This window comes from Notolabrus celidotus, chromosome 17, assembly GCF_009762535.1.
Source record: "Notolabrus celidotus isolate fNotCel1 chromosome 17, fNotCel1.pri, whole genome shotgun sequence".
NCBI lineage: Eukaryota > Metazoa > Chordata > Actinopteri > Labriformes > Labridae > Notolabrus > Notolabrus celidotus.
In genome coordinates this window covers 17,672,267-17,688,252 of record NC_048288.1, presented here as the reverse complement: position 1 = coordinate 17,688,252, position 15,986 = coordinate 17,672,267, and the positions used below count along the sequence as shown (strand labels likewise).

At 37.5% G+C, this 15,986-nt stretch overlaps 2 protein-coding genes and 1 non-coding gene across 3 annotated transcripts in view; all 3 read right to left on the bottom strand.

Moving 5' to 3' along the window:
* Positions 1 to 122: 122 nt before the first annotated feature.
* zgc:56231 (uncharacterized protein LOC406257 homolog) lies at positions 123 to 11,660 on the bottom strand. The gene is made up of 18 exons (XM_034706388.1): positions 11,322 to 11,660; positions 11,144 to 11,239; positions 8,810 to 8,929; positions 8,564 to 8,702; positions 8,300 to 8,484; positions 7,135 to 7,228; positions 6,732 to 6,902; positions 6,544 to 6,655; positions 6,403 to 6,465; positions 4,389 to 4,535; positions 4,129 to 4,294; positions 3,867 to 4,046; positions 2,514 to 2,653; positions 2,148 to 2,313; positions 1,041 to 1,164; positions 824 to 891; positions 622 to 741; positions 123 to 499 (listed from the first exon to the last, which is right to left on the bottom strand). The coding sequence occupies exons 1-18, from the start codon at positions 11,424 to 11,426 to the stop codon at positions 284 to 286; spliced, it is 2,412 nt and encodes an 803-aa protein (XP_034562279.1). The 5' UTR covers positions 11,427 to 11,660; the 3' UTR covers positions 123 to 283.
* A 2,720-nt stretch (positions 11,661 to 14,380) lies between these two features.
* rps20 (ribosomal protein S20) overlaps positions 14,381 to 15,986 on the bottom strand; it is a 2,538-nt gene continuing 932 nt past the window's right edge. Inside the window, exons 2-4 of the mRNA XM_034706890.1 lie at positions 15,184 to 15,283; positions 14,913 to 14,986; positions 14,381 to 14,600 (exon numbers count right to left, since the gene is read on the bottom strand). Of these exons, the coding sequence (XP_034562781.1) occupies positions 14,418 to 14,600; positions 14,913 to 14,986; positions 15,184 to 15,283 (357 nt within the window). The 3' untranslated portion in view covers positions 14,381 to 14,417. The remainder of the gene's footprint in view (positions 14,601 to 14,912; positions 14,987 to 15,183; positions 15,284 to 15,986) is intronic.
* LOC117829426 lies at positions 15,073 to 15,140 on the bottom strand. Its single transcript, XR_004634627.1, has one exon. It is a non-coding gene; the product is annotated as a small nucleolar RNA U54 (small nucleolar RNA).

Genomic DNA, 15,986 nt, shown 5'->3' with positions numbered 1-15,986 from the left:
ATGACATCTCTATAGCAGTGAGAAACAGGGTTTGTATTACAGAGGAAAATCCCTGCACGAGACATGCAATATTTGAGCAAGCTGTGGCCAAGATAGTACCTTAAAGCAGAGGTTAGAAAATGTAAATTGTTTTCGCACCTTAAATTTTATTAAAAGAAAGCACATAAAACATTTAAAATAACCATCTGAGTACAATAAATAAAGTTTCAGTGATACCATTTCACTGAAATAGTCCATGGTTTGTGTTTGAAAACCTAAAACAACACCTCATGATGCTGGCTTTTCATTGATGTGGGTTCTTGAGCGTCTTCCTGAGCGTCCGGCTGGGTGTCGTCTTACGTGGAGAAGTCACCGCCTCTCTGATGTTGGCGAGCAGGCTACGTTTGATCTTTGGCTGCACAGGAGACCTCTGGGAGAGCTTTGTGAGTTCTGCCTTCAGTGAGGAAATCTCCCTGTCCTTCTCAAGGTTCTGCCGCAGGACGTCGTCCAAAGATTTGTTCTGGGACAGAAAAAAACTGACTGAATTGTCAAAACTACTGGTAACAATGACTTCTGTCAGTGTTCAGAGAAACAGCCGGGTGTGTTTGTCTCATTTCAGAACGTTTGGTTCTTCTCACTCACCAGATCATCAACCTTCCTCTGCAGAGCCTCCAGATCAGCTGACTTCTCCATGAAACCATCTCTGACCCTCTGCAGTGTGTCGTTGATCTCCATCAGCCGTCTCTCCAGAGACAAAATCAACTGAACCAAACATAAAATAGAAATCTGAGCATGTGATTGAGAAGGTATGTCTGATACAGCATTTAAATTATGTCCTTGTTACCTCTTGTTTATCCTCACACATCCTCACTATGGCACATTTTTCTCTGTACAGTCGATTGTATCGATCATCTGCAGTGAGGATGGAGTGAGAAGCATGACATAAAAAGCCATTAGAAATTGGTATGGTGAGCTAAGAGTACTAAAGGAGGACACATTCAAATCACAACGAAAATAAATATTAACCCTGCAAAAGAACATCACATGGACAACGTGCTAACCTGCTGAATCTGTTGCTTTCTTTGGTTGAGTTTGGCAAGAATGGTCCACTGCTGGAGCTGCACACAATCCTCCTCTATTAGCAGATATCAAGGTCTCCAACTCAGACACTTTACATTTGAGGGCCTACACAGTTAATAAGAGACATTCAAGTTCAGTTATGTGGCAGAAATAGTGACAATGCTAGATTTAAAAAGACAGTTTGATAATTGCATAGACCTCAACATCAATCCGCCATGAAATCATACCACCTAAAAAGTCAGCCTAAAAACAGCCCTGGAATTTGTGAGGTGGGGCCTCTATGGACCAGATTTTGTCATCCAGCACATCACATAGGCTATGTTCACACTGCAGGCAAAAGTGTCCCAAATCCGATTTTTTGGGGGGTCAAGTGACCAGGTCAGATTTTTTAGAGGCAGTGTGAACACTAAAATTTGGCCAAAATCTGATTCTTTCAAATCAGATTTAGACCACTTCCATATGTGGTCCTGAATCAGATACAGATCAGATTTTTTTCAATGCGACCTCAGTGTGAACGGTCAAGGTGGATTTGATGCGCATTTGATACTTTCATGTCATTTTATAGCGACACAAGTCACAATTCTGCACGGCGGTAGCCTTGCAAAAATGGAGGATAGCAACGATGGAGCAAGTCAATGGAGGGACAGCGAGGTCTTGGACCTTATACATATATGGGGTGACACTTCCATACAAGCAAAGCTTGAGGGTTCATACAGTAACCGGTCTGTGTTTGAAAGTACATCGAAAGAACTTGTCAAACAGCTGCATGTGACGTCATTGTTACTTTTCTTTTGCGCATGCGGGGCAGTTCGGAGCAGCAAACAGTTCACACTGGAATCAGATACAGGTCACATTATAGATGGTAATGTGAACACGCAAACAAAAAATCGGAATGAGCATTAAGCTTTGCAGTGTGAATGTAGCCATAGATGCTGGATTGGAGAACTTGGAGACAAAGTCAACACCTTGAACTCATGGTCATGTGCCTACATGCCACTTTCTATTTCTCGGTGGTCCAGTTCTTATGCTCACGTGTCCATTGTAGAGTAAACTCATTAGGAAAAGTTAAATTTGGTCAAATGACGAACCTCCACTTTCTCCTGCTCAGCGATGAACTCATCCAGAGGTACATAGTCGTCTTCCAGGTTGTCCATGGCGCTCTGGTAGGCGTGCTCTTTGAGTGCATCTTTGTACATCTCGAACGTGTTCTCCAGCTTCTCCTGGTAGCTCTCCTTCAGCTCTTCTATCTGTCGACTAAACATTGAATGCACATTTTTTGTACATCATAGGTTTAGTTTCATTTGGGCGTCAACAAGAGTTTGCTTTGGGATATGACCGCAGAAACAAATCTTTCGTATACAGAACCACATTTCTGAATAAACATCACAAAAATGAAACCCATGGGTGAAGTATTTCATCACTGCCTTTCTTTTGCAAATGAAAACTAAAGTCACCTGCGTAGCTCTTCACTCTCCATGAGCTGCTGTAACATGGCATCTCCCATTTCCTTACGAATCTCCATTTCCTGAACCAGATTTCTTCTTCGCTCAGCCAACAGTTTTGTCCGCAGATACTCGATCATACCTACAAGCTCCTGGAAGAGTTAAAGTAAAACAAATGTTGGAGATACATGTAGCATTTTACAGATATGCCTACAGCTGTGTGAGCATGTATGTAAATGCAACAGTTCTATGAGCTAGATCATAACTGCAGTATTATATAATAATACTAATACTAATAATAATAATAATAATAACTATGTTTATATAGCACCTTTAAAAACAAAAGTTTAGAAAGTGCTTTGAAAAACAAAGCGTAGTTCAAATAAAGTAAGCAATTTGACAGACAGGGAGGAGAAATTTTAACAATGAAAAACAAAATGCAACGGAAGACGTTAAAAGGAATACACGTCAATGAAACAAGTGGTGGGACAATACACCAGTGAATCATTGTTGAGAGGTTTTTCAAGGGTAAATAGACTAAATACATAAATAAATAAAAATAAATTAATAAATAAAAATGGATAAGTAAATAAAAGCATTAAAAGGACAATAAAAGGAGGTATTCAAAATTATATTCTAAAATTGAGGTGTTATTAGATATTTGATGCAAGAGCACAATCTGTTCTAGAACAGACATTTACTCTGAGAAAAAAATCTGCTTGATGTTGTGTCACTAAAGACACTCAGTGTTTAGATTTCCTGACTTCCTCTAACCTATCAGAAACAATGGGTCCCACCTCCATTCATCAAACATTTTAAAACTCGTTTTCTTCTCCTTTTGGAGGACAGACCTGACACAGCTTGACTTTTTGATCTGTCTGCCTCATAATGTTGTTATCTCAGCAAACTTAAGACCCATTAATTACAAGAAAATCAGTTGCTTTCTCAGGTTCATACTGCTGAAGTAAACCAGAGTGAAGCCTCTGTGTAACTTACTATTTACAGTGAAACTGAGACTGACCACAAACAGATGAATGGGTGCTTCTCTTGGGAATGTAAAGCATCAAGAAATGACTGTCTATTTTGCAGACATATCTAGAAGGGCTACTTTAACTTCTCTTTTGATGTGAACACGCGTCTGCTTCTGAAGTGGCTAACTGGCTTGTAAAAATGCAGCGCACGGAAGGGATGTCCTGATTGTAAAATCGTTTATCTCTAACTGCTGGCTATACTGGAGTTACAAGTAAGCTGGCTATTGTCCCCAGGCAAATATGTAATCTATAGATGATAGCGGACTGGTTCTGAAAAAAATCTGAGAAAATGATGAAACAGTGTCTGAAAAGGACGTAACAATTGAAGGTTTACATGCTGAGGCAGCACAGTCATGTCAGCCTCATCCTCCTCATCCAGCAGCTCATCCTCAGACAGGTAGCTCTCCAGTGCCTGGCTGTCAATCACCCCGTTCTTCACCAGAGGTTTCCCATCTCTGCCGACCAAACAAGGAGCCAGAGCTTCCAGCCGTTTGTCTGGGATCACCTGAACCACCTGCAGACGACACAGGTATGGGTACAGGTGAGAACAATCTGCTGAAGCGTCTTTTCCACAACCATCATGTACTCAAACTGACCTGTTTGGCAACAGCAGAGAATTTCATCACATGCAGAGTCTCGTCGTACGTGGAAGCACACTGGTTGATGTTGACGATCATTGAAGCTCGTCCTTTACCGCAGAAAACAGCCTGGAAGAGCTTGGTGAGTTTACTCTCTCTGAAAGGAATGTAGCTGCTCCTCATTCTGATGAAACACAGAAGAAGAAGAAGAAGATGTAGATTTTAGGAAAAACCAGCAGCGGGTGACAAACACCTGAATCATTTCTATCCACCTGTACCTGTCTGTCTGATTGTTGCGGAGCGCGGTGATGCACTTCCCCAGGATGAGCAGGGAGTTGTTGATGTTTCCCGCTTCCTTCAGCCTCTCTCCAAATGTTGTGGTTTTGTTGCATCTTTCAGAGCCGGCAAGGTCGCACAGAGAAAACCTGAAAATCAGAAATCAGTTCAGAATAATAGGTATGTCTCTATTTTATCCCCTCTCATGATGTTGGAGCTGCCAGAGTTTTGACTTTAGGCTGTAAACATGTATAAAGACAATGTTGGAGCTATTTACATTGTTTCATATATTTGATTATTTTTACTTTAAATCAATTGATTTATTGTTATTTAATTTAAGGTAATTAACTTTGATGCCATTGGGGTATTAGTATATTTAATTACTCACTTATAGGTTGATGGCTTTGCACCAGGTGACGTCTATATAGATGGGCAGCTAAGATAGGAGAGGCGGACACCGGGGATGGTGAATGTTTTTTTACCGAGAGATTTGAAAGAGATGCTACCTTTTGTTTGAGAGAAGCTTTTTGTTGTACAATAAACCACCAAAAGACTGAATACTTGGCTGGACATTGACAATATTTTGGACACCATGTAAGATCCACTCTCCCCGTGCCCCGTGGACGGTTTTTGATTTGAGATTTAAGTTTTGTAAGTTGATCAAGTCAAATAGCCACTACAGACAATCTTATATTTGGTCCAACCATGTCTTTACCACGTCATTCACTGTATTCTGAGGGAGTAGAGTGTATCATTGAGAATATTTCACGTCAGACAGTTTGCAGTACAGCACCAATGTACAAAAGTATAGCCTGTTGAGGGCAGAGATACATGTGCCACAGACCGTCCAGTCACTGCAGTTGTCTTGGGAAAAGTACAGCTGGTGTATTAAAAAGAGTCACAAGGACGGTGTACAGGTGTGTCGTGTTGGACTGGTTAAAAGCCGACCTGAGACAAAAATGCTGGAGCTGGTTTTCTGTCCAGCCCAGACCCACAACAACAACATATCAGCTTCAATTCATGTTTTGAAAGAATAATTGTCCTGCAAGCTCAGCTAACAATCTGATTTCTGAACACCAACAATCCTCACATCTCAGATTTCTAGTTGGACTGTAAACAAAGGTGATGCATGAAAAAGTATTTATTGGTAAATGCTGGCTTCACTTAAGCTCCACAACATTGGCCGTGTCTCCCAGAGGCACACATCCTCATCAGATAATAGCTGATGGTTCAGAGATTGACAGACTGTGTGACCAAAAAGGGAAATATTTAAATTTGAGGTGCATGGATGTTACAAAAAAAATCACCTCACTGCACAAAGATTTGGCTCCAGTGGAGAGACCAAATAAAATACAAAAAGAAAAATTTGGTATGCTTGTTATGTACTTATGTCTTCAATATTGTGTAATTGTAATGACAATGTTCTATGGCACAATAAAAAGAAAATTAAAAAAACACAAAAAAACAGAAACACCACTAAGCTGCTGAGAAATGTAGTTAAACTATCAACACTGCTATTTCTAGTGTTGTTAATTCCCAACACACCTTTCAGAGAGAAAGTGAATAATCACAATCAATCATTACCATGATGGAAGTGTCTTCATTTAATGACCTACTGCATCTCACCATGGCATCACAAGTCATTTATGATGGTTTAAAGGAAGATTCATATGATATGAAAACATGTTCTGTTTCGATACAAATGTATTATCTGTTTTTTAAGAGGCATCTCAACTTTTTTATGAAATATTCAACAGCCTTAACCCTCATAACCTTCTGTTTCCATGAAAGATGACAGTGAGGAGGCAAAGCATTATTTAAAGAAGTATTACTGTAAGCAAAGACTGACAGTTACTGCAACGCATTACTGGAATATCTCATCTTATTTAATTTTAGTTGACACGCACATGACTACAGTCTAATACTGATAATATGATGTTTGAATACATTACTTAAAAGACAACAAATAAAAAATAAACATTTGAGAGTGTTTATGATGTCATGCATGATACGCACTCAGAGATCCTCTTGACTGTGCTGCCGCTGATCTGCAGTAACTTCATGGTGAAGATGCTGTGGCTGTAAGGAAAGCTGGAGTGAGTTTTAAACAGTGAGTGTTCAGATTGAAAGTAAATGTGTGGTGAAGCGCTGGTTTACCTTCTGCTGGACGACTGGTTCATCTTTGTGGCTGCAGCACTTCTGTTCCGGTTTCCAAACTGGAGCAGTCTGCTGGCTTCACTCAGAGTCTGGATATTGATCCACCTCAGATCTGAAATAAAAATCAAAACACTATGACCTTGATTTTTCATAGATTTTAAGAGCAGATGATAAAGCGATGCTCTCACCTTTTACGTAAGCATTTCCAGCCCCGTCGTCACACACTCTCAGAGAAGAACGTTTCTTCAGTTTGGAGCACAGCAAAGGTTGAAGCAGGTCGTACACACACTCGTTGTAGATTTCAAAGAATGCAACCCACAGGGCAAACTGGCTGCAGTCTGATTGGTTGCTCAGTGTCACTTAAGAAGAAGGATACAAAAAAAAGGAAAGGTAGGAGTGAAAAAGGAACATTAGGGGAAATACTGGTGTCATGTCATTAATCTGTTTTGTAAGAAGTCCTGCAGTAAAACTTTGCTCTAATACAGTTTGAGAAACTTTATCACCTGCCCAAGACATTCATCATACAAAATTAAAACTCTTTCAAACATGCAAAACATCTAAAATGCAATTTTTAAAATCAGTTTGGACAACCTGTTTGATCGTAGCACAAAGAAGAGGATGAGAGAGCCCGGCTGGAGCAGGAAAAAAACTCTGAACCACCGCTGGCTCTGTTGGGATCACAATCCTAGATGGGACCAAATAAATTTAAAATCAGATAAAAATCCTAAAAAACAGTCAATAACATCATGAAAGGAAGCAGACTTTAAAGACAGATTACCTTGAAATTAGAACTTGTTTTATAAGACCTTCGTTGATGGAGAGAGTCGAGGTACAGACAGAAAAGAAGGAGAGGAAAGAGGTATGACGTGCACAGAGGGACGATTTAGATTTGGATTGTCCTCACAAGGCTGCAGACCGGCCTTTATCCCCGGTCTCTGACGTGTTTGAAGCTTCATTTGCATAATATAGTTTCAATTTCATCTCTATTTACAGGTGCTGTGTAAACTTGCAAAGTCTTTATCTGGGGGTCAAGATTTTGGTGTCAGAGGAGTTCTGGTTTCTGTTTGGAGCAGTAAGCAGTAAACAGCCCTTGTGGAGAGCACATAGGGCGGAATAAAGTCCAGTCCAGAACACCTGCTTCAGCAGCAACTATCTAGCTTAAATGATTGTCTATAGAAGAGATATCTGCATGAAAGTTCAGATAACAATCTGCTCTTAGATGTCTCAACTCAATTCTTGCACCTCAAATTGCTGGTCAGACTATAAAACACCCACAAAAGTAAATCTTGGCAAGAAGATCTTATCTGAAACTGCTTGCTACATTGAAGTCAATAGCTGCCTGTTGCTCCAAGAGTATTGTAAAACCATGGCCCATGAAGGTTGCCAGAATTTTAGGTACGAGGTGTGCCAGTTTGGCTCAGTATTAAATCATGCACCCCATTTACAGAGGCTATAGTCCCTGAGTCAGGTGACCTGGGTTTGATTCCAACCCATTGATTTGTGCAGCATGCCATTTCCCCACTCTGTCCTCCCAGTGTCCTAATGTCCTACAATACAGTCATAAAAGCCCCAATATAAATACTAATACATTGATACCTTTCCACTTATGGCAGTATCAAATAGTGCAAAAGCATATGAAAAAAGTAGAAAATAATCTATAATCACATTTTCAAGCAAAAGCTGCCACAAGCGAAAGACAGAGGGAGAAGCAGTTATCCAGTTACATCAAGAGACAGTACAGATTGTGTAATCTCACATCTTTGGCTGAAGCAAAGACAGCAGCTTTAGCACTCTTCTCCTGCTTGACTTGGTCCAGATCAAGGTGCTGTGCATCGTTCCTGAGGTGAGGTTTCATGTCCATCCCTTCGTAATGGCGGCCGCTGATGTGCTGAAAGGTGGCATCCAGCACTCGAGGGAGGATTCCTGGCTCTTTAGGACTTCCTGAAACATTTATCAGCACACTTAGACTTTCAGAAGACCACCATGAGTATTGCTAAAATGTTGTGGTTCATTTCTTTACCTTGGATTGTGAAGGTTTTCCCAGCGTTGGTGACTCCATAGCTGAATATAAGAGTGTTTTCCCCATCTAAGAAATCAGACATTTGACCTTTGACAGTGTCCTCAAACAGCTCACACTGAGTCGTCTCTGGACCAAAAATCTGAAATTAAACAGAAAGATGAGGGTCAGTGTCAGTGTTGAAGAATAAATGTAAACCAACAAACATCCAGGCTTGGTAAAAAGCCCCACAGTCTCAGACGTTCTGACCTGTGAGAAGGAGAATTTATGGATTGACATGCCGATGCCTCTTTCACTGCTCTTCATGGTGGCAGAACCTTTTGGTGCATTCAGGGTCACCATTTGGCTGTTTTCAATCACTACACATTCCTGAAAAAAAAAGATGTAGAAATTAATAAATTAGAGGTGTGAAAAATACAGCAATATACCGCTATACTCTGACCTCCGATATAATATCAATATTTCAACTCTTTATATCAATTTTTTGTAAAAATAAAAAATCATATTTTAGCTGAGTTGGCACTAAAATATGACTTCAGTATTTCAATGATTTACATATACACCATCCCTATTTTTTTCTTAGTTTAATGTGTAGAATATCACAATATATCACAATACTGTAATATCATGATATATTGTGATACTATCGTGTTGTGACCATAGTATCGTGATGCGTATCGTATCGTGAAGTTCTTTCCAATACTCACCCCTAGAATAAATAATAAATTACGTTTTTCCCCCTTTATTGCAGATTTATAGTAAAAATTACCAAATAAATATATAAAATATGATAGCTGTTGCATGCCTCCTAAGACACTGAGCTGTGCTTTCCTAAATGCAAAGTTTATGCTTAAGTTTATTTTACCACTTTGTAAAGGACTTATACAATCACAGCAGCAGCTCCACTTTCACTGTAAGAGTAAGAAACAAAATTAATGAGAAAGATGAGGTATATAATAAAATAAAATACAGTATATAAAGAAAAGAAATAAGAAGGACTAAGATATTAAGGGAGTGTATAACCCTACCTTCATGTAGTGTGGGGATGGTAAAAAATAAAGTAAGGGCACAGAATTAACACATTAACAACCCCTTTACACCGAACAATTGTTTTAAGTATAAGCTTGCAAAGTTGACAAATAAAGGAGAAACATGTTGAACAAAAGTAAATATTGGAGTCCAACATGTTTCTCCTTGGAAGAATAACTTCCCACAAATGTTTGGAGCATGTGAATCCAGCACACAATAAAACTGCGTCACCTCTATTAATGTGCTTGTTTTCAATAACACCAAATAACTATAACTTTAGAACTTAAACTTAGTTATAACTTAAATTATTCTATAACCCTCCATCTTGTAACAAATATTAAGTGTTTTACCTCCAACACTGTTTTTTCTGACAACAGCAGAGTTTCTTTTATCGAAGCCACCTTTCTAGTTACTAAGCTAAACTAAATGCTTGGACATGAATTAAGCAATAATTATTCTAACCGTGGGATAGCATTGGCACACTATTGAGATTCATGTTGAAGCTATAGCTAGTTAATCATAACGTGGTGAGCATACATTAGTGTACAGCAAATTAGAATCATCCTAAAAATATTTGATATAAAGTTCAGAGGCTCTCTCAAACATACCACATTGATAAATACCTCTTTCACTGAGAATAAATGACTTAATGTACCGTTTAACACAGATATTGCAAATCAATAAAACATGGAGTGCATCGCTCAACTCTGTCCAGCAGAGGGCGCTTATGTTTCACACAAAATATGAGTCCTTGTGTTCTTAAAAATGGTAATAAATGGTATTCACACAATAAAACAAACATTACAGGAAAACAGAGACATCCAATGACAAATACTTACAATTAATACACTCATTTTTAAAAGTAAACTTAAGACTTACCTTTTAAATTTAGCTATTAATTTGGAGTAGTTTATTTGAGCCCTGGACTGCATTATTATTATTATTATTATTATTATTATTATTATTATTATTATTATTATTATTATTATTATTTATTTATTTATTTTTTATCATTTTTATTATTTTAATCATTATTATCTAAACCATTGTTTTAACATGTATTTATTTATCTTATGTATTTCTTGTGTTCATCTGATCTTGTTAACTCTACCTTTTTTTTTACTTTTCTTTCCACTCTTAATTATTTTATTAATTTTACTTTGTTGATTTTCTTTTCTTTTTTAAGTATTTCTTTTTGTATTTAATCATGCCTTTTATAATTTTACCATTGCTGTTGTTTTCTGACTGTCTGTTACTCTGTGAAGCACTTTGGGCTGCATGTTTCTATGTATGAAAGGTGCTTTATAAATAAAGTTGAGTTGAGTTGAGTCATCACCACTACTGCATTCACTTAAATGACTGTACCCACAGGAGAATAATTGGCGGGCATAAAATATTTGGTGAACACAAGAGCAATATCTTGTACACACATTTTCAAGATATTAAAAGGGCAGAAAATAATGTATGCAGACAAGATACAAATTGTCACCTTCAATGACTTCAGGGGCTTTGTAGAAATCAAATGTATGACCTCAATTAAATAATTCTTATTACCTGATCCTCATTGTCAAAGAGCTCCTGTTTAGAGAAAGGTCTGACTCTGAGGTAAACTCTCATGGTCTGCTGCTCTGCAACACCTGGAGCTTCAGCCTACAAACAGAGAGACCAACAATCAGGGTACAAACTAGGAGTGCAAACTGAAGGAGTTAGATGGGAAAGAAAAAGACTTTACCTGTTGGGATGAAGAACCGAAGGGAGGAACATTACAGGTCATGTCCATGTCGACAGGCTGCATATTGTCTTCTCCTTCAAGAGTCAGATCAATCACTTCACTCATCTTGAGCTTCAAAATGTCTAACAGTTAATGTGCTGATTCACTTTATGATAAAGTTTTCTGCTGTAATGAGGCTTTACCGACCCCTGACTCTTTAGAGGATTGTTACAGGATATTTTGGCTTTAAAAATGATTTATTCCAGCAGCTTGTATGCCTGCTGATGTTCTCCTACTGAAACCCACAGCGAGCCTGTCATCAGGTTTAAGTGAGATCAGGTGTGAAGTGAAACAAATCACCAGGAAACAGCCTCAGACTCTACTCAGGCTTTACTGAGCTGAAAGCATGGAGCAGGTTTTGCTTCAGTATTGGTCAGGACACACAGGACCTGTCAGACCTTCTACACTGGAAAAAATGCCCCTCCAAAAACAAGAAAAAATATATTTCAAGGTACTTTTACCTTGAAATAAGCAAAGAAATCTGCCAATAAAACAATTGAAAATTTGCTTGGTAAGATTTCTTAAAATGAGACGTAATATTTAGAAAAGTGTGATCTTAAAATTAGAAGGAAAAACTTATTTTCAGCAATATGTGACCAGTATTTTAAAGCTTAGTGTCTCAGAATAAGCCAGGAATGCTAATTAGTATTTTTTCACTCAAAAAAAAAAGATTTTTGCACTAATAAATGTCATGTTAACTTCTTCCTTTGAGATATATTCACCTCAATTTGAGTTGTATTATAGTGGCACTTCTCTAGGTTTAAGACCATCTTGTGCTTGAAATAAGATTACAAAGTTTAATTTGAGCATTTTGAGATATAAAGTCTCCTCATAGTGAGCTGGATATACTAATATTCAGTCATGTTGTTTTTTAGGATAAGCCAGCTATGCTCAAAAGTAGGTGTTTCATTGTGTGCATTTGGTTTGAGGATGTATATTTTTATCTGATTTAGAAGAAACAGTGTCTGAAAACTGTAACCCACCTTTAAAAAATCAACCTTTCTTCTTTCTTTCTTTCTTTTATCAATGGAGCTGTTTTCTGATATATTCTCCAATGAAATGCATTTACTTAAATCAAGTAAAGGGTTTGTCTTAAATCAAGATTATCTGTCTTCTACATATAAGATCTCAGCTTAAAAAATGTATGAAATGTAAAATAAACCTTGTTTCTTTTAAATTACAACTCAAAACAAGATCATTTCAAGATTGTTTGACTTAACAAGATATTTAAGATGTCTTAAAACAAGTCCCTCTATCTTGCTCAAATGTTACTTGTTAAGTAAATTTATCTTAAATCAAGTGGGAGAAGACATTTTGACTAAAAATGAGACAAATTTTGAGTTTTTGCAGTGTGTCCTGGATTCAAGTGGGCTTAGTTGAACAATTTGTCTTTGTCTTGGGAAAGAAAAACACAAGAATAACATATGTTAATTTGAATAATACTTACTGCATGAATTTTACATTACCATGTAAATGGCAACATTTTAAATATTATTGTAGTCTGATGTCCATGTAGATCAGATTAAAGAGATAATGTTTACTGTTTCACAAACTATACTCTGCCCCCTGACAGGATAATTAATTATAATCATTTGTACCACAACAGGAATCCTATTATGTATATATGTTCACCAAAAAGAAATTTCAACATTACCTGACCTAAATAGAAAAAAATAAGCATCAATTTTAACCTAATTTTCCCTTTCTCTTTTGTTTTATCTTCATGTTGTGCACAGATTTCTGATTTATAGGTGCACCAGATTGCTGTTTTGAAATTGTAAAATAATTCAATATTTTCCATCAGTAATAGAAGCGAGTCAAAATTGACAAGCCTCACTATACATATGCTAAAATGTTTCTAAGCAGTTTTCTATTTTAATTCAGATAATTATGCTCCAAAGCTCAAAGAAAAAAACAATCTCAAAATATTAACATATTTAATTTGGAGTGAATAAATCAGTATTTAAATAGAGTAAATACTGTTCATTTCTCGGGCTAGTTCCGAACACAACCACAATCATGAAGAAGACTGCTGACTTAATGGTTATCCAGCAGACCATCAGCATAATCATCGTTATAAGGGCTAGCAGTTTGGAGTGCAAGAGTGGAGAGGCACAGAATCCAAGCTCTTTGAAGTCCAGTGTGAAGTTTGTGCAGTCTGTGATGATTTCTCACATCTACTGGTACTGGTCCACTATGTTTTATCAAGTCCAGAGTCAACACAAAGTCTACTAGGAGATGTTTATAACACTTCATGCTTCTATCTGCTGACTAGCTTTATGGAGATGCAGATTTCCTTTTCCAGCAGGACTGTACACCTGTCCACAGTGCCAAAACTTCTACTAAATGATTTACTAATCATATTACTGTGTTTTGTTGACCAGTTAACTCGTCAAACATGCACTCCATAAGAAGTCTGGAGTATTTGTTGAGAAAAACCTGAACCAAAAATACAAACGAGCTAGAGGCTACTGTCAAAGCAACATGGGCTTCAATAAGAGCTGTTCTTCTCAGCTGATTGCATACATATGACACCACAGTGATGCAGTAGTTCATGGTAAAAGTGCAGTCTTCAAATTTTGAGTGTATAAATTAACACCCTTCAGAAGTTGGATATTTCTGCTTTTTAAATCAATTTATCATTGTGGAAAAATAGTCCAATAGTTTGAGATAGTGGATGTCTTATTTTTGAGCTACAAGCCAAAGTTGTCAAAATAAACACAGAAAGGTCTAAAAATAGTTCACTAGACAACTGATGGAGAAAATACTTAAGATTCCCTTTTTTTTTTTTTTAATTAAGAATGTGAATTTTTATTTTTTTTGCAATATACTTATTTGCTGTGATGCACCTGTTTGCATTGACTTGATGCATCTACAGGTAGATTTTGGTTTGTTTTTCTTACAGGATATTTACAAATGTAATTTGAAACATAAAATTAAAAGATGTCCCATTATATGCCTATTAAAAGGCACCTTAGATCTGCATTGTAAAATAAAGAGACCAGCCAATGAACAGCAGCTTCCTTATTCGTTTCTTTATTGAATCATCTGCACCATTTATGCGTCTGCGATGGTGACCTCAACCTCTACACCGGGTTCGATGCTGATGGAGGTGATCTGCTTGACGATCTCAGATGGACTGTGCAGATCAATCAGGCGCTTGTGGATCCTCATCTGGAAGCGATCCCAGGTTTTGGATCCTTCACCACAGGGGGTCTTCCTGGTGGTGATACGCAGAGTCTGCAGGGGAGGAAGAAAAATAACTGATTTTAAGCTGGACCAATATGAAAAAAAAATCCAAAATCTAACTATGTGCTATTGTATTCTTTATAGAAAAAGTAAAATTCAAAAAAGGTAGATCAGTATCAGTACCCAGGGGTCTTTTGGACAACACTTGCACACTTCTGATTTCTTTATAAACCTTCAATTTAAAATCACTTTCTATTCACTGGTGAACTTTTCTGTTCCTCTCCTCTGATATTACATCAGATAAGCAGAAGAAAACTTCTGATATGCAGTGAAATATTTTGCCTAGCCAGTATATTCCAGTACCTTGGTTGGCATGCGGACAGGTCCCTTCACCTTCAGGTTCTTCTCCTTGGCCCCACGGATCAGGTCTGCGCACACTGAGGAATACAAAAGAAATTTACTTTAGCGCCACATTTCATTTTTAATACAATGTAATTCAGTATCAGTTTCATGATACAGAAAGCCATGGCTCAGAATAGCGTATACGAGTCGTCAGGGTTCATCAGGTAGGAATTTTGTCCTCATCGCTCAGGCCTGTTTTATCCTCAATCTGAACTACTCAATAATAACTCACCCTTCTCAAGAGACTTGACGTTGCGGCTGGTGAGGGTGATGCGGATGCGGTGGATGGCGACCTCGGTCTCAACAGGTGCCTTACCAGTGTCCTTGAAAGCCTGCAGGAAAAAAATGGAGGTATTAAAACACTAAAAACACACCTTAAAGAATTTAACAGAAACCTGAGAACCAGTTTTTTCTGATTTTTTTTGGTCTGATGCATTACACAAATGAGTCACTTTATGGGCTGAAACTACCTGGATGACTGAACAATTACCATTTATAAACCTGTAGTCCCTCAAACATGTTAAAATCATATCTGCTGTGATTAGCTACAGAAATACAAGCAGTTCCATCATACCTTAGTTGACATTGATGGATCATATGCCTATTTTGTTCAAATTATATACATTTTGACATAGTATTTAAAGATAAAAATATGACTATGAAAACAATCCACAAGAATGATTACAAGTAAAGGGTACATTTGAGTTGGAATGAAAGACTTAAGGCTTTTTGGTGAATTATCCGTTTGACATCAGGACCTCAAACCTCTTTTTATTCCAAACCAATCCTTTTTTTTTTTTCTCCTTTTAATCTTTCCATATTTTAGCACTTATGATGATTATAAGTAGTTTGTGTTTAACCCTCCTGTTATGTTCGTTTCTCTGGGACAGCAATAAGGTTCCTGGGTCAATTTGACCCAGTGCATATTCAATTATCCAAAAGTGTCAGAACCCAAAATAATCCCTCAGATTTTTTTTTTAATCTAATTTTTACCTCCATTACTAACCATTTAATATCAAGATTTAGTCCATTGGT